The 21,365-nt window shown below is 41.9% G+C and overlaps 1 protein-coding gene across 1 annotated transcript in view; it reads left to right on the forward strand.

Moving 5' to 3' along the window:
- LOC136336355 (zinc finger protein 474-like) overlaps positions 1–21,365 on the forward strand; it is a 59,311-nt gene that overhangs the window by 35,374 nt on the left and 2,572 nt on the right. Inside the window, exon 3 of the mRNA XM_066277941.1 lies at positions 20,438–20,618. Coding sequence (XP_066134038.1) covers positions 20,438–20,618 — 181 coding nt within the window. The remainder of the gene's footprint in view (positions 1–20,437; positions 20,619–21,365) is intronic.

Consider the following 21,365-nt stretch of genomic DNA (forward strand, 5'->3'; position numbering starts at 1 on the left):
TCCATCCTAGATGCTCAAGTTTGAGCGAATAGTCCCTTCAGATTCCTCTTTAGCATCTGGTGCTGCCATCTGGTGTTTTCTTTTAAAGTAATGTCTTCTACACTATCAAAAATATTATTGCTTTTCTCTTTGTATTACCTCCAAAAATATTTGAGAAGTTACTCTTGTAATAAAAGCTCCAGAGTTTTAGGGCTTCCATTACATAGTTGATTTCATGTTATAAATTCTGTTTCATGGCTAAGTGTCTCATTCTCTAAAGGCAAAACTCTCAATAGGAAGGTCACACACAGTCAGAAAGACTCAGAAGGGCAGGACGGAAGTTCTCACGTTGTGAAAAGTTTTGTGTGTGCACGTGTACCTACCGAGTAAGAAGTATTTGGAGCTCACTGGGAGACATGGGAAAAAGGACACTTTTTTGAGTATTTTTATGTTAGCTTTTATCCTCTCAGTGAAATGCCAGGCATGCTTTACCAAGCCTATCCATGTGAGAAAGAGAGAGGTATAATGAGAGAGAAAAGATTAATTTTAAGAGTCTACTTAATCCTTTGTTTCTTCATGCCTTCCGTGAAATTGAGTTCCTGAAATCAAGGCTAGCACTGGTAGAACCCTTTGCCTCTATGACTCCCAAACACAAGAATGACTTGGAACTCTTTGGAAGTGATGGAGTATCCAGGAAGATTATTTTGGGGGGTTTGCACCCTTATAATCATCTTCAGTGGCCCTAGTTCCCCTCTCAGCTCTGCTGATGTCACATAAACCAGCCTTGATGTCACAAACTGCTCCCTGATGATGCTGGCAGCTGGACTACTAATATCCAGCTCCATGTGCCACTGCATCTTTCCTTGGTGCCAACCATGCCCGCACACCAGGGCAGCATTTTAGGATCCCATCGCTCTCAGGTGCACAAAGTCCAACTCTAAGGTAACGAGACCAGTTCTCTCCTGCACTGTTGTTTCTAAACTCCAACCCCAAAGAATCTGTATATGCACAAGGTGAGGCAACAGTAGGTTCACAGTTGTGAGAACGCGAAACAGAGTTTATTCTTGTGTTGTTATTAATGATTGTATTATTTTCCATGTGAATAACTGTAAACCAACTTTGCCCCACCCTGTCTATTGGGTGGGATATGTGTACATTGAGGGTAGGGGAGAGGAAGTTACAAATATTAGAGCTCCGGTATCACTCACAAAATTGTTGTACAGCTTCTTAATATAAAAATTTGAAGGATTGGCCCTGGCTGGTTGGCTCAGCGGTAGAGCGTCGGCCTGGCGTGGGGGGGGACCCGGGTTCGATTCCCGGCCAGGGCACACAGGAGAAGCGCCCATTTGCTTCTCCACCCCCCTTCTTCTCTGTCTCTCTCTTCCCCTCCCGCAGCCAAGGCTCCATTGGAGCAAAGATGGCCCAGGCGCTGGGGATGGCTCCTTGGCCTCTGCCCCAGGCGCTAGAGTGGCTCTGGTCACAGCAGAGTGACGCCCCGGAGGGGCAGAGCATCGCCCCCTGGTGGGCAGAGCGTCGCCCCTGGTGGGCATGCCGGGTGGATCCCGGTCGGGCGCATGCGGGAGTCTGTCTGACTGTCTCTCCCCATTTCCAGCTTCAGAAAAATACAAAAAAAATAAAATAAAAAAAAATTGAAGGATAATACCTGTACAAGTTACAGCCTAACAGAATTATTTTTAAAAATCAGGCTCAGGGGGCCTGACCTGTGGTGGCGCAGTGGATAAAGCGTCGACCTGGAAATGCTGAGGTCGCCGGTTCGAAACCCTGGGCTTGCCTGGTCAAGGCACATATGGGAGTTGATGCTTCCAGCTCCTCCCCCCTATCTCTCTCTCCTCTCTGTCTCTCTCTGTCTCTCTCTCTCTCCTCTCTAAAATGAATAAATAAATAAAGAATAAAAAAAAATGAATAAATAAATAAAAAATAAAAAATAAAAAGATAAAAAAAAAAAATCAGGCTCAGGTTATAATTACATATCCATGATAGAAGAGACCATAAAAGATACAGCTACCTCTCTGCGAGCCCAAAGACCAAAGCAAAAGTAGGTGGTCATTATATTGGGGCTCCATCGTGTGGCTTTCTCCTTTTCCAGAAAGACAAATACTGAGTATAACCTCAGTGAGAGGAAAGGATCATATATTATGAATTCAGATATTATTCAGGCCTAAAATGAGCAAACTACAACATGTCATACTCTCAAAGAATTAGCTTCACTTAAATGATTTCATGTCTTCATAAACCTGCTTTTCCCTGTCACCTGCATCTCCCTGCATCCAGCCCCAAATACATAGCCACCTATGTATTTTCTAGTGATAAATGCTTGGTAAATCTTTGTGTCATGACTGAATGGATATACATAGTTCTTAAGAAATCCAAGTTCCAAGGTCAACAACTAAAATCTCCAAAAATTTTTAGAACTTCACCAAAGTCACTGCAATACCACCTTGAAGGAATTCCTATTGAAACAAAGTTGACTGTCCTGTGAATAGAATCTCACCACTAAACGTGAAGCTCAATTTCAGCATTATGACCAGCTGGAATATTGAGAGGATATGACTTAAAATGCCATCTCCTGCTTTCCTTTTATATTATGTAGTTCACCTCCTTCTCACTTCTATTGTCTCTTTCAAATATTACCTCTGTAAGGCTGTCTTATATGTAAAGAAATGTCTTACAAATTGAAGAAAGGCCTAATAAATCCCGGAACTCAATATTATCAATATTCCTTCTCCAAGCACCAGCTCATATGCCACGATCCTGTCATTTAAAGTCCCCAAGGAGCTCGCACATCCCAGGTTACCTTTGTTTTAGCAGAGAACGTGCAAACATAAAGGTAGCACTGGTCTGAGCCTAACGTTTCAGGGAATCGGGCAGAGGGACCAGGCAGAGACGGAGTGATCGAGGTCAACAACTCTGACAGGAAAACAAAAACTGTCTCCTTCAGTTAGAATTCTTTCTGACCTATCCTGTGATAACTTTCTTTTTTTTATTTTTTTTTTAATTATTGGAAATTTTCTTTCCTGAGCCTTTCCCCTGAGCTGGAGGCCCTTTGGCATATAAGCTGTAAACAAACCAGGCATTGGATATACCCACCTTCTAAGTCCCAGGCTTGCCTTTTCTCTCTCTTAACTGTAGTAGCTGGGAGACTTGAGTGGTCTTCTCAATTTGTGGGTTTTCCTGTCTTGCCCACATTGTTCCCTTGTTATTGTGTTTCATCCTGAGACCGGGAAACCATCTGATCAGGAGGGTCATGCCTGTTGCCAAATGGAACCAAATACCAGGGGCATCCTCTGGCCATTTTTTTTTCAAGAAAACTCATTCTTATAAGAATTTGCAAAGAGATTTATTTAAACACCTTACTTTCCAATTAATATCCTTCCAAGTGGTCAGAAAAAATATTTCTTTTCTCTAAAATGAGAAAAGACAAAATAACTTGAGCTCAGCAACTGTATTTCTTTCAGACACAGAGAATCTTATTTGGAATTTGTTTTTTAACTTATATTTTCCACCTTTGTATCTCAGGATGAGCAATAAAATAACTAAAATGTAATCAGATATTCAAAATATCAGTAGCTTATTTTTTTTTTTTTTTTTTTTGTATTTTTCTGAAGCTGGAAACGGGGAGAGACAGTCAGACAGACTCCCGCATGCGCCCGATCGGGATCCACCCGGCACGCCCACCAGGGGCAACGCTCTGCCCACCAGGGGGCGATGCTTTGCCCACCAGGGGGTGATGCTCTGCCCCTCCGGGGCGTCGCTCTGTAGAGACCAGAGCCACTCCAGTGCCTGGGGCAGAAGCCAAGGAGCCATCCCCAGCGCCCGGGCCATCTTTGCTCCAATGGAGCCTTGGCTGCGGGAGGGGAAGAGAGAGACAGAGAGGAAGGAGGGGGTGGGGGTGGAGAAGCAAATGGGTGCTTCTCCTATGTGCCCTGGCCGGGAATCGAACCCGGGTCCCCCGCACGCCAGGCCGACGCTCTACCGCTGAGCCAACCGGCCAGGGCCTCAGTAGCTTATTTTTAAAAATCAGGTATATGAAGGTCCTTAATTATTAATAGCATTTCCAAATGAATGGCCAAGTCTTTCTTATTGTTAAAAAAAGCAAAACAAAACTCCAAATCAGAGGTAACAGACTCTAATAGTTGGCCAATAGGTTAGATTGGAAAAATTCTTTTACGTGGCATCTTGTGATTTCCAAAAACAATTTTATTTCAAAGAATGATCCTTCCAGATGTGACATTTGAGTATTGTTTGAAAACAGCAGAAGTACATGTGAAATACCGGTGGTTTCTAGACAATCAAACTCTGCAATTGTTGAGTTTGAGATTAAACTATATACATTTACTCATATACATTAAAATGTCATTTATACTTTTTCTGCATATACAGAATATGCTTGGAAGAATGAAAATGTATACATTCATTTTCAGTCAAGTATGTTGAAATCGTGCTTTAAATGGCTGCAGACAAAATTCTGACTTTGGGAATGAGTCTTTGGTGATCTGGCCTGATACTCTGATCTCTTATTTCTTTCTTCACCTCTGTACCTACTCCACCCCCACCTCAATCCCTTTTAATGGTTGGAAGGGGGTTGGGAGGATCTGATAAACTCCTTCATAGCAAAATCTCTAACAGAATTATTTGCCTTTTGAAAGAGAATGGGTAGAGGGCAGTATTGAACCCAACGGAATGAATTTTTGAGGTAACAGCAGTGTAGGAATTTTGCTGGTTTCAAAATTCCCACCCAGTGCTGACTCTGTGAACACATAAGGTAGAGCATGACACTCTGCAGACCATTGATTACCTTACCCCTGTTTCTAGAAGCAGCTGGATGGCATCAGACAGACCTGGAATCAGGTAAAACAGGCGTCCCAAACTATGGCCTGCAGGCCACATGCGGCCTCCTGAGGCCATTTATCCTGCCCCCTGCCGCACTTCCGAAAGGGACACCTCTTTCATTGGTGGTCAGTGAGAGGAGCACTATATGTGGTGGCCCTCCAACGGTCTGAAGGACAGTGAACTGGCCCCCTGTGTAAAAAGTTTGGGGACCCCTGAGGTAAAAGATACCCAGTGTAACCACATATCTTTGAACAAATCACATACCCCCCCCCCCCCGCGCCTCAGCAGTCCCACTGTGTGAGGTTAAAATGAAGAAATGTCGCAAAGGACCTGAGCTGGTACCTGAGAGGTCATCACTTGTCAGCCCCTTCCTGCCCCCTTCACAGTTGCTAGAAAACTGTGAAAATCAGCTTCACCCCTTACTAACAGCTCTGTGCCTCAGTTTTCTGGTTTATAAAGTGGGTTGTACTGAGTCTTACCCAGAGGATTATTAGGAGAATTATTGAGATAAAGCATGTTAAGTGCTTAGTACAAGGCCCAGCACTTAGAAGGCACTGGGTAATTCTTAGTTGCTGTTTGGTCAAACATTTTCAATAGTGGAATATTCACAAGGATTTCTACAAGCAGTTTTACTCGTTCTACCTCGAGCATGGGGAGATACATTTTTCCTCTATTTCCCCATCTAAACATTTCTGCATTCTATGATATCCCCTGTGCCCTTACCACAGACATTTCAATTATTTGGCCTAATGGAATGGATTGGGAGCGTGGAAAATCCAAAACAGCAGCTAAGGCCCACTTTCTTTAATTTTGCCACACGGCAAGAACACTATCAGTGGGATGACACCCATTCCAACAGCTGCACAGTCACACGTTTCCCTTAGACCCTGGCAGCCTGGGATCCAGCTAGGAGTCAGGGAGGCAAGTAAGTGACTGGAGGACTAAATGGACACTGTGTGTATGTGGCCTTGAAAATCAGTCTCATCCTTTAAAGTAGGTGGTCCTGCTGCCTACGGATGGGTTTCAAGCCTCCTGTCATTGTGATGATCTCTAATGTCTCACTGCATACTTTTTTTCCTAAAATACCTCTTCTCTCAAATCAATGGGGAAAAATATTTTTTTAAAAAAAGAGATAAAATAAAGTACCTTTCCTAGTACCTGGGAAACTGTTTTAATTCCTCAGTCAGAGATCCAGTCTTTTTGACTCAAAGCACTGACTCTGTAGGAGATCCCAGCTAAAGATTCCCTAGATAGCTAATACATCTGTTTTGGCCATAGGCACATTTATGCAAATTAGCCATACATTTGGACATTTCTTACAAATGAAATATAAGGCAGATACTTTTTATGGGGAGATGAGTGGGAAGAGAGATTGGGGAAGAAGACTGTGTAGAGTCCCAAGTTCAAGTTTTCAGGCCTGGGCCGGTTTGTGTCAGGCAATAGGGAGTGGTGAGCCTGTGGTATTCTGGAGAGGAAGTCCCACCTGAAGGTATTCACATATAAAACTTTTAAGAACATTGAGCTGGCCAAAAGAAATATGCCTGCCTATTGACTAAAATGGCTGTTGGTTCATAAGTTTACATCCTAGAGTGTCAGGCAAAGGGCAAGTAGTTCTGGTGAGTAGCCTGGGTGAGATGCTCTGAAGAGGACACCCTGGGTTAGAAGGACGACCCATGAAGGGACCCACATAGTTGCACGGTAGTTGTGTGCAGAGACCACGAGCACTCACCCTTCATACCTGGGCATAGGGTAACTCACCCCAGCTGCTGATCCCTATTTGGGTCACCCGTGGGAGTCTCCAAAACAACGAGGCCATTCTTGGGGATCAGACACTTGGCAGCCAAACCTTCTAAGGACTTTATGGAGCCACAGAAAAGTCCAGGATCCTGGAGTGGCTCCACATCTGGAGAGTAGTTTTCAGAATGAATCAGTGTGAGTTCAAATATATCCATGGGCAGAGAAGTCAGGAAAATGCTTCCTCTGCTCATAGGTCCCTTTCCTCACTCAGCTCTGTTTCTTGACTGATTCGAGGTGGAACGGGCTCTGTGAATGCCAGACAGGGATCTGTGTAGCTGACTCCCTGTCCCAGAGAAAAAGCTGAGGAAAAGCACGAAATGGTTCCCAAATAAAGGTGGTGAGTTAAGTGTGGTCATGCCCACTGTGGGGGCCGGTTCCCGGTTCTGACCAGCACAGTGCCCGGCATGTTGCCTGGAACCAGGTCACTCTTCCCGTGTCGCATCTGGACTGCCGTTGCCCTGAGAGACAGCCCTTTCTTCTGGCTGCTTTCCGGCCAGAGCACGTCTCCATCTTCGCATCCCTCCTAGCTGTGTTTTCAGCAGATGTCTCCGAGTTCTTCCTGTTCCCAGTGCAACTCGCGTATCAGTATTTAGAATCCCATTGCTTTGCTGGCTTCTGTGAAGTTGAAAAATATCGGGTTCAACCCAGATATTTACAGACTGGCCTTACTGTGCTGGTTACCAGGCATGCTCTGTGTGAGAAACAGGAAATGCTATTAATACGCAGGGCCGGTTCCAGGTCGAGCCCTGACATGGGGGAAGGGTTGTCGTGTGTGTCTCTCTTCCGTGACCACCATTTTCAAATGTTGTATCCCTGTGACTCGTACCGTACAGATTAGAGACCACAGGTGGTTTGGAAGTGTGTGAAGGGGGAGCACTTTTATCTAGTTTACTCAAAGTCATGGTTCAAGTCAACAAAAACTGTTTCCTCTCAAGAAGCTTTCTCACTACTGGGTTCCTTGATTTCTCTTTGACTCTTAGATGAATGAATTTTCCCAAATGAACACAGGGCATATGACTGTTTTGATGCAGGAATTGTTATAGTGCAAACTGAAAAGAAAAAGAGAGACCATTAAACTTTCCCTATTTTTTGTTCATTTCCAAATAACATGGGAAACATGTTACTGGGGGAAAGAGCCAGGCACTTCATTTGTGTGCATATTTGGTAATTTATAAAAAGGCATCTTTTACATCTTGATATGGCTGCTGGGGCACAGGCCACTAAAAGGGCCTCCTCGGAAAGAAAGGGCCAACTGTGTCATGGAGAGCAGATAAATCCAGGTAACTACTGCCCCCAATGAGTGAACATGGGAGGCCTCCTCTCCTCCCCTCCCGTCCCTGGTGGTGGCAGATGTGTACCGTATTTCCCCGTGTATAAGACGCACCCTTTTAAAAAAATATTTGGGTGCATCTTATACAGTGGTTGTGGCATTTCAAATGCCATAGATGGAACTGAAGACAAGGCAATATATGAAGACAGTGATTTGTCACCAGACACAGATGAGGACAAGCTAATGGATGGGAGTTTTGACAGGGATGAAGAGTTGTATGAATTTTATGATGAATAAAACAAGTTCAATAACTTTTATGTAATACATTTTTTTTTCAAATTTCAAACCCCAAAATTAGGGTGTGTCTTATACATGGGCAAATATATACAATAATTGTATTTGTGACCTAGAACCAAAGCTCTCAGCTCTCTTTCTTCCTGAGGGCAATGAGCCTAAAAATGATCACTTTCGACTAGAGCAGCAGTTTTCAACCTGTGGGTTGCGACCCCAGCGGGGTCGCCTAAAGCCATCGGAAAATACATAATGCATATCAGGTATTTACATTCCGAATCATAACTGTAGCAAAATTACAGTTATGAAGTAGCCACCAAAATTATTTTTTGGTTTGGGGTCACCTCAACATGAGGAACTGTATTGCGGGGTCACGGCATTAGAAAGGTTGAGAACCACTGGGCTAGAGGAAGGTCAAGGAATGAATAGTTTGAGGCAAAGGAAGCCTTTCTATATTTCTGAAATCAACTAAAGAAAGTGACTGACCTTTCAGGCGTCCCCAAACTATGGCCCGTGGGCCGCAATGCGGCCCCCTGAGGCCATTTATCCAGCCCCCACTGCACTTCTGGAAGGGGCACCTCTTTCATTCATGGTCAGTGAGAGGACCACTGTATTTGGCAGCCCTCCAATGGTCTGAGGGACAGTGAACTGGCCCCCTGTGTAAAAAGTTTGGAGACCCCTGTGTGCACAGGAGTGCGCACACACACACTCACACTCACTCGTATACTAAAGGGCCATGAAATTCTTCTTACTAAAAGTTGAGAAAATGGTGTCAGTTATGTTTCCAGCAGACCTATGCCCCATGTGGCCACAGAGTAACAGGCCTGCTGGTCGAAGCTCTCCACCTCTGCTGCAGGCTCAGGCCCTGCCTCTCCGGAATTGCACTTCTCTGGATGGAGCGCTCTATGTGAATGGCATTGCTGTGTCATGTACTTGCTCTGGCAAAAATGTTAATGTCCTGGAGGGGAAAGTCCTCATTAAAACATTTTCTCATTTTCCTTAGTTCTTTTTCTTCTTCAGTTTTCTTCCCTTTTTTTTCCCACCTACTGGAAAATTTCTTGGGAAACAAGTTAAAGGGTTTAGAATGTAGATCCCTTAAAAATATTCTCTAGTTCCTGGCAAAAGCCACACAAATGCATAATTTGATTTTGGAATTTCATCTGACAATGTGTACTGCTGACCTTGAACTGACTGCGTTGCATGACCATGGCAATTCAAAAGCACTTTACCAAACTAGGTTTGCACGAGCGGTTTTCAATCAGCTTTATTGAGGAATAATATACAAACACTAAACTGCATCCATTAACCACATGCAACTCAATGTGTTTTGACAGTTTTATATACCTGTTAAATCACCACTATAGTCAAGCTACAGAATATTTTCATCACCTCCAAAGCTTCCTAATCCCCCTTTTTCCCCCTTTCACCTCCAGCTTCCAGGCAAACCCTGATTTGATTTTTAATCATTACAGTTTAGTTTGGATTTTATATAAATGGAATCAAGCAGTAATGTACTCTTTTGTGTGTGGCTTTGTTCGACATAATGATTCTGAATTTTATCCATGCTGGTGCAAGTAACAGCAGTTCTTTTTTTTACTACGGAGTAATGGTCCATTGAATGGTGGTATTACACCTCATCTTTTCACAATGCTTTCAGTTGCATGAGTGTTATAATCACTTGAGTCTCCTTCAGTGCAGGTAGAACTAGTTTGTAATTCTTCAGTATGGAAGAATCAACGTATTAGTATATGAAGATTATAAATTGTCCCCAGTTTATTTCTCGATCTAATTCTGTATCATAGGTATTAAGTCCTCATCCTCACACTCGGGTGTCAACAAGGTCAAGACGCTTCATGCTTTTCATTGCTCTCTCTCTACCTGACTCCCACAACAGCATGATACCTTACTGTGGTGGATGCAGCTCTCGTGACAGAGAAAGCATTCGTTTCTCTATCTGTCTGTCAAATCCAGGGGTCCCCAAACTAAGGCCCGCAGGCCACATGCGGCCCCCTGAGGCCATTTATCTGGCCCCCGCCGTACTTTCGGAAGGGGCACCTCTTTCATTAGTAGTCAGTGAGAAGAGCATAGTTCCCATTGAAATACTGGTCAGTTGGTTGATTTAAATTTACTTGTGCCCTGGCCGGTTGGCTCAGCGGTAGAGCGTCAGCCTAGCGTGCGGAGGACCTGGTTCGATTCCGACCAGGGCACACAGGAGAAGCACCCATTTGCTTCTCCACCCCTCCGCCGTGCCTTCCTCTCTGTCTCTCTCTTTCCCTCCCACAGCCAAGGCTCCATTGGAGCAAAGATGGCCCGGGCACTGGGGATGGCTCTGTGGCCTCTGCCTCAGGTGCTAGAGTGGCTCTGGTCGCAACATGGCAACACCCAGGATGGGCAGAGCATCGCCCCATGGTGGGCGTGCCGGGTGGATCCCGGTTGGGCGCATGTGGGAGTCTGTCTGACTGTCTCTCCCTGTTTCCAGCTTCAGAAAAATGCAAAAAAAAAAAAAAAAAAATTTACTTGTTCTTTATTTTAAATATTTTATTTGTTCCCGTTTTGTTTTTTTTTACTTTAAAATAAGATCTGTGCAGTGTGCTTAGGGATTTGTTTATAGTTTTTTTATAGTCTGGCCCTCCAATGGTCTGAGGGACAGTGAACTGGCCCCCTGTGTAAAAAGTTTGGGGACCCCTGGTCAAATTCCTACCCCAATACCAAACAATGGCTAGCTTCTAATGACATGAGGATAGAATTGGGGGGTCAGAACCAAGGTGGGACACATAGTAAAGGTGCCAACATTGGCTGTGTCCTTAAGGTTTGACCACTCCCTGTTTCAGTCCCATATTGAAAAGACGGATCCTTTCACACTTCCTCTAATCAGTCTTTTCACTATGGACTTTATAGCTTTTATATCAATGTACTATATATAGTACTATTGAACAGTTGTTGAATAGATCACGTTGTTTGCTTGAGGGAGTCCTCCCACATCAGAACACTTCTACCCATCCAACAAAGCCACTTCAAATAATACCCTCTTCACTGGCTTCTGGTCAAAACTATTCTCCTTTTTCCCTACTTCTGCATCCTTTGGCATTCTGTCTCCCTATTGTGGCACTTACACCTTTTGCCTTCTAATTTAATTAGTAGTTTGCATGTTTGTGTTTATCACTCAGGAAAGCTATAAGGATTGGGGTTCCGCATAACCTCCAGCTTGATGAAGGTGCAATGCTCAATTTAAATGCTTGCTGCTGGAAGGAACAGATGAGTAAGGTCATGGAGACAGCAAAGCTGCGGACTGTGGTCTCTAGCTTGGGGAATAGCGCTGAGTTTGGTGTGGTTAACAGACCTGTTTCATGGGCTAAGGTTGGGCATGAATGAAGTCAGTAAAAAGTATTTTGTCTTTGTCCTGTAGCCATGAAAAACCACAGAAATTCCTGACAGACAGGCCAAGTTTGCACAGAACATAGTCAAGTGCGGAGGGGAGGAGGGCAGATAGGAGGCTGAAAATTTATGGTAATTTGTCAGTCGAGCCACAACAGGCAACACAGGACCCTGGGGATGGTTCAATCCAGCCACCCCCAATTATCTTTTTGGCTGCCACTTTGAATATATGATGGCTGATACCATATGGTCCCATTTAGTTATTTGTGAATTTATTTTTTGACTGATGCAACCAAGCCAAGAAAACAAGCCTGAACAAAATTAAAATATTTAGAAGAGCTATATTTAGATAATCTTATGGTAGAAATAGACTCATGTTAAATCCTGTCCTCAGATTATTTTTCCAGGCCATTATTACTGCTTTTTAAAGTAATGGAACAGAATTCTAGGACTTCAATTAAATTGCATTATTCAAGCATTTGACTGAAGTATATTCAACTATGCAGTTGCCACAATAAAATTGTGTATTAGACTAATGTAACTTAAGATACTATATGTGTATTTTTATTTTGCATTTTACTTTTGTGTTATGCAAAGCTGTATGCATCCTTAATATTTCTAATTTTAATTACTAATTAACTATAATTAAACTGAATTATATAAAATGACTTATCTTTTATTAGTTTTTAAAGAAATTTTCAGAAAGTTACTTGGGCTCCACTTGATTTTTTTCTTTTAGAACTGATTTCTGCTAATCTTTTGATTTTGGAGTTACTTTTAAAAATTATTTTATTATTCTTATAAAAATGACATAAGTTCATTATAAAAATTCAATCCTTTAAGAAAGTATAAAATTAGCATAAATTAACCCAAATTAGTTTGACATTAGTAAATATCATTACAGGTACATCTCTATGTATACAAACATATATAAATTAATTAATAGACATACAGAATTTTTTCATAGAAGGCCATCATATCCAAGTTACTAATAACAGAGATTTGACAAAAAGAAACCAAAGTGTAATTGATTATATTGCTGAAATTCAGAAAAATATTTTTTTAGTTTTTAGTGAGAGAGAAAGACAGACAGGCAGGGAAAGAGATGAGAATCATCAATTCATAGTTGCAGCACCTGTTATTCACTGATTGTTTTCTCAAGAAAAATATTTCTTCACTAAAAAATATTAGTCTTTAAAGGACCCACTAAAGTAAAAAAAATAATAAATTACTAAAGGACTTGAAAAAAGTTAACTTCATGTTTTAATTTTATATTGTTTTAACTGACTTTTTGCCACGAAAGTTCTGAGGAACTTATCATCGCTAAAATCTTAGCACCTTTTCTTCCCATGCCAATTTTATATGCATTTTTATTTAAGATTTGTTTTTCTTTTTTGTGTGTATGTGTGACAGAGACAGAGAGAGGGACAGATAGGGACAGACAGGAAGGGAGAGAGATGAGAAGCATCAATTCTTCATTGCAGCACCTTAGTTGTTCATTGATTGCTTTTTCATATGTGCCTTGACTGGGTGGCTACAGCAGACCGAGTGACCCCTTGCTCAAGCCAGTGACTTTGGGTTCAAGATGGTGAGCCTTCCTCAAACCAGATGAGCCCGCACTCAAGCTGGTGACCTTGGGGGTTTGAACCTGATCCTCTGCATTCCAGTCCGATGCTCTATCCACTGTGCCATTGCCTGGTCAGGCAAGATTTTTCTTATAGTCTCTATTCTAACCATAATTTCTATAGTTGTTTTGCCTCATTCTATATTTAAATGAATTAGCAGTCTTATGATCACAGCTTCTTTTTTTTTTTTTTTTTTTCATTTTTCTGAAGTGAGAAGTCGGGGAGGCAGAGAGACAGACTCTCACATGTGCCCTGACCAGGATCCACCTGGCAAGTTACTAGGGGATGATGCTTTGCCCATCTGGGGCCATTGCTCCATTGCAACTGGAGCCATTTTAGTGCCTGAGGCAGAGGCCATGGTGCCATCCTCAGCACCCAGGTCAACTTGTTCCAGTGGAGCCTTGGCTGCGGGAGGGGAAGGAGAGATAGAGAGAAAGGAGAGTGGGAAGGATGGAGAAGCAGATGGGCACTTCTCTTGTGTGCTCTGACTGGGAATCAAACCTGGGACATCCACACGCCAGGCAGATGCTCTACCACTGAGCAAACTAGCCAAGGCTGGTCACAGCTTCTTTTTTCTAAGCTTTTTTGTTGTTTTATCTCTCGATTGTTTATATTTTATAAATGTTTTTCAGAAAAGGTTGAAAGTAGAGTGACTATATAATTTATTGACTAAACAGGGACAATTAAGAGAATAAATGACAGTGGGTATAATAGGTACTGTTTTAGGCAAAGCAAGGCATAAGATTACCCTAAAGCCAGAAGTGGTGTATTTCATAAGTTCCTGCCTGCTTCAAGTCAGTACCTTTGAGGCATTTAGATGGTGCCAAATGGCTCCTTACACAAAGGAGCACCTATTTGGAAAAAAGTTTGGATCTGATTAAAGGCCCAACAGCTCACTTCCTGGGGTTAATGGATGAGTTTTGTAGAGTCCACCAATCATGCAAAATTGTATCCATAATTCTGTATACATGTGTATTTTTCTGGGGAGATAATCAGCAGTCATTAGATTTTCAAAGGGACATATTGCCCATACATATCACATACTAATATCTATTTCATATCAAATCTTCAAAATGCTATATCCTTGACTCATGTTTTTCTGACTTTCTTGTAAATAACATTGCACAACTATGATTTCACACTATTATTACTTAGTATTTATTGTGGGATTAATATAAGAAAATGACCAAATGTAGAGTGTTTCTGGTCTTCTGTAAAACTGCTGGTAATGACTTCCATTTTAGTTTCAATATAACATTTGTTAAGATTCATGCAATGATATTTAATGTTAAAAACACTTTTCCTTCTAACCAGTTGTTATACTTCCTCTATAAGCTCTATTTGCCACTGAGTTGTGTAGTTCACTGTGGTTTCCGTTCAGCCCGAGCTATCAGGGAGGTCAGTGAGATCTATTTGAAACAGGCATCCTAGTCTAGTTTTATGGAAATATGTTCATTCTTCTTCCAGCAATACCTCTCTTAAGGCTGCTCACCAAGCCACCCTCTTTTCTTGCTCCTTATCCTTTCCCCCTTGCTTTCGTGGTGATAGTATAGCTGTTTGTTTTAAACTCTGAAAATGAATGGATGGATGACAGGTCATCTACACTAAGTGGAAGAAAAGTTGTTAAATGTTCACCTCCCTCTGCATCGCACAGTTCTGGCCTAAAGAACTGATCACGAGGTGTTTCTGAGACAGAAAAGACATTAACAAAAAGGGAAAAAGAAATGCTGCATGGAAAACTAAAATGATAATTCCAATAGTGGCCAGCAACATGATTAAAAACATATGAAAGTTAGTGGATTCAAGTTAAAAGAAACGCACACATGAAAGCTCTCCCTGAAGTGTTCGAGTGCCTCTGTCTGTATCCAGCCTAAACAGGCTTTCCCAGAGAACTGAGACAAGAAAGACAACACTGGGAGGATCCCTAAGAAACTCGTGTGTAGGCATGTGGTCTCCTTCTTCCCACGAAACAGTTTACACCTGAAATGGCATTTATGCAAATTCAGAGATGAACTTTTAAAAACATCTTTTACCCCAATGTTAAGAAAAGTAGTGCTTCGCCCCCAAAATATCTGTAATGTTGACAGGTAAATTGTTGATGGAATCTCTTGCTCTGCAGGAACTTCAGGCTTATTGACTTCCCTTTTCCTTTGCTTTCCTTTGATTACACTTTCCTGGAGTTGGCAGGCCCTGGCAAAGCCTGGTGTAGACAAGGCCCTTGGGCAGACCTTCCAGGGCCCCAGCCTTGCTCTGTTTGGCTGCGTCACATCAGCGCATGAGCCAAGAAAGGCCTCTGCCCCTTCGGCCAGGGCTATGGTCTCCTCTTCCTGTTCTTCTCCATCCCCGACACAGCCCTTTCCATCTGAAAACTGGACAAGGAGACTGAAGAGTCAAACGTTGGCATCTGGGGTACTGGCAATAACCCCAAGCTGGAGATTGTTCTGCTTTCCCTGGAAGTTTCAGACTGACAATTGTGAAATTAACAAAGAGTAAAAGAGGGGCTCATCTCCATTCAGACCCACAGGGATGCGTTTTTCTCTTTGGCTGTCCTTCCCCAGAGCACCACTGAGGAGTGAGATGTCCAAAACCTGGAGTATGGAATATGTTGTAGGTTCAACTGCAGTTCAACCGCAAGTACAGAGCACAAAGCATGCTTTGGAAAATGTAATATAGAACATCTTAGCTTTTTTGTGGTATTAATTTTCTCCCACATCCCTTTAGGTTATTTTGTGTGCGTCTTCTGGCCTCTGTGTCTGCCTATTTTCTTCTAATTTTTCCTTCCAAAAGAAACCTCTGACAGTGTGACATGAATGCCTTCATTTATGACCCATGCCATTTATTTTGCTGGTATGCTTGGTTAAATACTGGATTTGGTTCATACTTCCCATATGGAATTTTAATAAATTCATTATTTTCAAAGCAAAAAGAATAACCTCTCATTTTTAAGTGAAAAACCCTGCATTTAATTAAGGTTTCAAGTAAATAAACATGTAAAAATAGTAAGGAACTTTTGGATATTTTGAAAATTATTGTTTCTGCTTCATCCTTTCTCTTAGGTCTTGAATTCCTCTGATATTTTTAAAATCATTCTTTTTAGATGCTACATGGCTCATAACAAGGAAGGACTGACAACTATTTAGTTATTGTGATCTATTGCTATGGTACAGTAGAGAATAATAGAATAAAAACATTCTACCTCAAATAATGTGCTTTTTAAAAAAGCAAAAAATAAAAAAACCAAACTTAGATCCTCAAGTGAGAACTGCACTTTCTATTTTGCTTGATTATTAAGTATGGACTTGCTCATCTAGAATTTGTTATTTCTGCTTGGCTTTGCAGATATCATATATGTGCTTCTTTCTGATTTTAATCTTCCTCTGTGCTCTCTCCACACTGGTGGAGAGTCTTAACTAACTAGAGTCTTAGTTAAAAGCAGGCTGATTGTAACACACACACACACACACACACATACACACACACATACACACACACACACACACACACACACTTTACCATGTTTTATTTCCCCAAAGACCACACCACCAACTTTGTTACTGCTTTCATACCACTCAGTGCTACTTAAGAACATATTAGAGAAGGTCACTTCACTCCACTAAAATTCCTCGCAGCTCAACTTAACTGGGTCTGTTTCAATATTGAATGAGTGTTCTTCCCTAACCAAATCAGTTACATTCCCTGCGGTGCTTAATCCCAACATTTTTCACTATTCCAGTTCCCAGAATTTGACTCTTTATTCTCTGAAGATCACTGTGCCCCATCCTTAGAAGACTAAATTCATCTTATGTGAACTTCACAAGTGCCTTTTTCCTTTACAACCTTTCTGTAACTTCATCTATTTCCTCTTTCTTTCCTTTCCTCTCCAGTTACCCCTTTGATTATATCTCTGCCTGCCTCCTCTGAGGCCTGCAGTCTTTCTGCCAAAGACCCTCCTATCCTAAAAACAACAACAAAACAAATCTTTCTTCAATGCTACTTATCTCTCAAATTTCCTCTCGGCAAACTTTTTAGATTTGTATTCTTCTTCTCCTTGACCAGGTGTTTAACTCCTAAAAATTTGGTTTTAGCCCTGGCCGGTTGGCTCAGTGATAGAGCGTCGGCCTGGCGTACAGAAGTCCCGGGTTTGATTCCCGGCCAGGGCACACAGGAGAAGCACCCATCTGCTTCTCCACCCCTCTCCCTCTCCTTCCTCTATGTCTCTCTCTTCCCCTCCCGCAGCCAAGGCTCCATTGGAGCAAAGATGGGTCAGGCGCTGGGGATGGCTCCTTGGCCTCTGCCCCAGGTGCTAGAGTGGCTCTGGTCGTGGCAGAGCGACCCCTTGGAGGGGCAGAGCATCACCCCCTGGTGGGCGTGCCGGGTGTATCCCGGTCGGGCACATGTGGGAGTCTGTCTGTCTCTCCCCGTTTCTAGCTTCGGAAAAATACAAAAAAAAAAAAAAAAAAATTGGTTTTAATCCTCACTGCTCCACTGGAACTGAACTCTCAGAAGTCACTGATTTATAATCTATTGGTAACCAAATCTAAAGATCTTCTTCAACAGCCATTTCTCTCTGTAGCATTTGACAAAGTAGCATTCGACACCATCTCTCTGGCAACCAGAAGTATTTGCAGAATTCTGAATGGAGCCTTTGGCTCTATTCCCTGTTTCTTTCTTTTTAAAAAAATTTTTATTTTTTTGATTTTGAAATTAAATTTAATGGGGTGACATTGATCAGTAGGAGCACATGGGTTATATTCCCTGTTTATTTAACTCTAAACTTGAACCTTTATCTCTTTAGGCTGTGATATTTCTTGCCCAATCTCCTTATTGTAGATACTCTCCCAATAATTTTTCTCCCAATAATCTCTATATACTCTTCTCATGCAGTTTTCTTGGGTTTTGATGTCTGTTCTGTGTGAATAGCTCCGAAGTTCATTAATCCTGAATTGTAGGCCTCTATTTCCTATTTAGGCTGGATTTACTCACATTTAAAATTCTACTAATATGTTAAACGCAACAGGTTCTATTTTTTTGCTCCTTCCCCAACCTTCCTTTCCTGATTTCCCCTTTCGGTAAGTCCCATCACCATCTGCCTGGTTACCTACCATAAAACACTGGTGTTCACTGGGCCCATGAGCCCCGTACCCCCAGAGCTGTGAATGTTCAAGCTCTCGGAGACAAGCTGCCATGCCAGCCCTTCCAGATACATCACAGCCAGACTAACTTTCTTGAAGTGCAATTATAGGTTATTCCTCTGCTTAACAGTTTTCTAAAATAACTTTACCTGTTTTTTATCTCTTAGCTCTAATTTCCCATATATATATTTATGCATGCTGCCCACTTTTTCCTCTACATCTTTTAACATAGTTATTACAATTATTTAAAAATAATTATTTTTAAGTATTAGAATATTTAAAGTAATTATTTTTAAGTATTGATTAGAAAAATTATTTTAAAATAATTATTTAAAACCTTGATAATTCTGAAATCTTGGCCATACTTTGATTGGGTTACACTTAGGATCTGACAATGGTGGATCCTAATTTCTGTGTGTGTGTGTGTGTGTGTGTGTGTGTGTGTGTGTGATATCTTTTTTTCTTTTTCTTTTTTTTTTTTTTTTTTTTTGGATTTTCCTGAAGTTAGAAGCGGGGAGGCAGGGAAACAGACTCCTCCATGCTCCCGACTGGGTTCCACCCGGCATGCCCACCAGGGAGCGATTCTCTGCCTATCTGGAGCATTGCTCCGTTGCAGCTGGAGCCATTCTAGCACCTGAGGTGGAGACCATGGAGCCATCCTCAGCACCCAGGCCAACTTTGCTCCAATGGAGCCTTGGCTGTGGAGGGGAAGAGAGAGAGAGAGAGAAAGGAGAGGGGGGTTGGAGAAGCATATGGGTCCTTCTGAGTGCCCTGGCTGGGAATCTAACCTGGGACTTCCACACACTGGGTCAATGCTCTACCACTGAGCCAACCGGCCAGGGCTGGATCCCAAATTTTTTTAAAGAGGGTTTGTCTTATACATGGGGAAATATAGTAATTCTCTAGCACTACCCTCAGATTAGGCAGGCCCTGTATTCTTGACTTGGTGATGGTTTCTGTCAATGCTCCTGTCTCTCTCCAGTGTTAACCATCACCTTCCATTACTGGGTGTAAGCCCTTGTTGGTGGGAGGATGGAGTTCACAGGCAGCTGCCCTGCCCTTTCTGAGGTGGACAACTGCTGTCCACACTCATGTAAAGTTGGAGTGTGGGAGGTCTTTTCTTCGTTCTGCTGATCCACCATTAAACTTAGGCAGTCCCTTCAGTTCATAAATTTATCTTGCAACTAAGAGTCTTCAATGGGCTCAAAAATTTTTATTCTGTAAGTTATCTGATTTTTTCTCATTGTTTAAATGGAAGCAATGTTTTTTGGTAACTTTCAATATCCCAGACAGAAGCAGAAGCTCCTTAGTGCATTTCATCCTTAACTGTTCCTTTGATTTCATTCTTCCAAAAACAAATGCTAAGAGTAAGATTTGAGTTCAAGTAGTTTATTTGGGAGGTGGTCCCAGAAAACCCTAGTAAAATAGTGAGAGGAAAGATGGGGAAGAGAAGGAAGCCTATATAGTGTGTTAATTAGGAATTGTGGTACAATCCCACTGGGGACTTCTGGAAGACTGTGTGGAATCTACCCTAGGGAGGAAACTGGGTATTTATACACCAACTTCCATCTGTAATTGATTAGCTACTTGCCTGTAGGTGGAGCCTACTCCAGGTCAAAAATGGCAGAGAATCACAGGAGTAGAAAGTTGTTTACATGAGGGAATGTGGGCAGGCATACAACACTGTTATAAACTCTCCAATAACTCTTATTTTATTTCTCAGTCATATTCAAACCTTATATTTTTGAAAGGATAATTCATACCTGATTTATCATTGTATTCTGTCATCATGGAGAATAGTCAGAAGACAATATTTACTGAATAAAAAATATATTTTATAAAGTACCAATGTGTAGAATTCTGGTTAGCTCATATTTATTTTCTATTCTCCCAACCCAACATTATAACCTCACCCCAATCACTCAGATAAAATAACTTGTGCTTTTAATTTCTAAAAAGTTAAACTTTGCTGGACTTGTTGGAATTTTTTAAAATATATATTTTATTTTCTAGATAATTGGAATGTATTGTAATTTTAAAATATAATTTTCAAACTTTATAGTTTCACAATACAATTTTTGAAACTTTATCTAACAGATATATTTTGTTATTTGCAGCCAACAATGATTAGGCATCCACCAACGATTATTTGCTACATTTGTGGTCATGAATATGGAACCAAATCCATTGCCATCCATGAGCCACAATGTCTGAAAAAATGGCATAATGAAAACAACTTGTTGCCTAAAGAGTTGAGGAGACCAGAACCTAAAAAACCCCAAGTCAGGACCATCAGTGGTAAGTTTTTCGATGAAAATACTTGAGTGCATAAGGGGATACTTTTCTCTCTAAACTTATAAGAGTAGTGATATTCTTTTCTCTCTTGTTCACAATATTTATGGTCTTGGCTACAGCTGAATTGGAAAAATAGTTCTGGAATGCCTTCCCAAATTCTCAGATGCTGAGACACAAAGACACTAGATCCTGGCAACACTGTGCAAGGAGAGGCAACCTCTGGAATTTACATATTTCTTAAAAGTTACATTCATATATTATCAAACATAATATTTAAAAACCATGAAGCTTAAAAAACCTTTGGGGACCTCTGGTGACATGTTTTCAAATATGAATGCTTAGAGTTTATTTTTATTTATTTATTTTTTTTGTATTTTTCTGAAGTTGGAAATGGGGAGGCAGTCAGACAGACTCCCGCATGTGCCCAACCGGGATCCACCCAGCATGCCCACCAGGGGGCGATGCTCTGTTGCATCTGGGGGGCTGCTCTGTTGCAACCAGAGCCATTCTAGCATCTTGAAGCAGAGGCCATAGAGCCATCCTCAGCACCTGGGCCAACCTTGCTCCAATGGAGCCTTGGCTGCAGGAGGGGAAGAGAGAGACAGAGAAGAAGGAGAGGGGGAGAGGTGGAGAAGCAGATGGGTGCTTCTCCTGTGTGCCCTGGCCGGGAATCAAACCCGGGACTCCTGCACGCCAGGCTGATGCTCTACTACTGAGTCAACCAGCCAGGGCTTGCTTCTTAGTTTATAG

Source organism: Saccopteryx bilineata, chromosome 4, assembly GCF_036850765.1.
Source record: "Saccopteryx bilineata isolate mSacBil1 chromosome 4, mSacBil1_pri_phased_curated, whole genome shotgun sequence".
NCBI lineage: Eukaryota > Metazoa > Chordata > Mammalia > Chiroptera > Emballonuridae > Saccopteryx > Saccopteryx bilineata.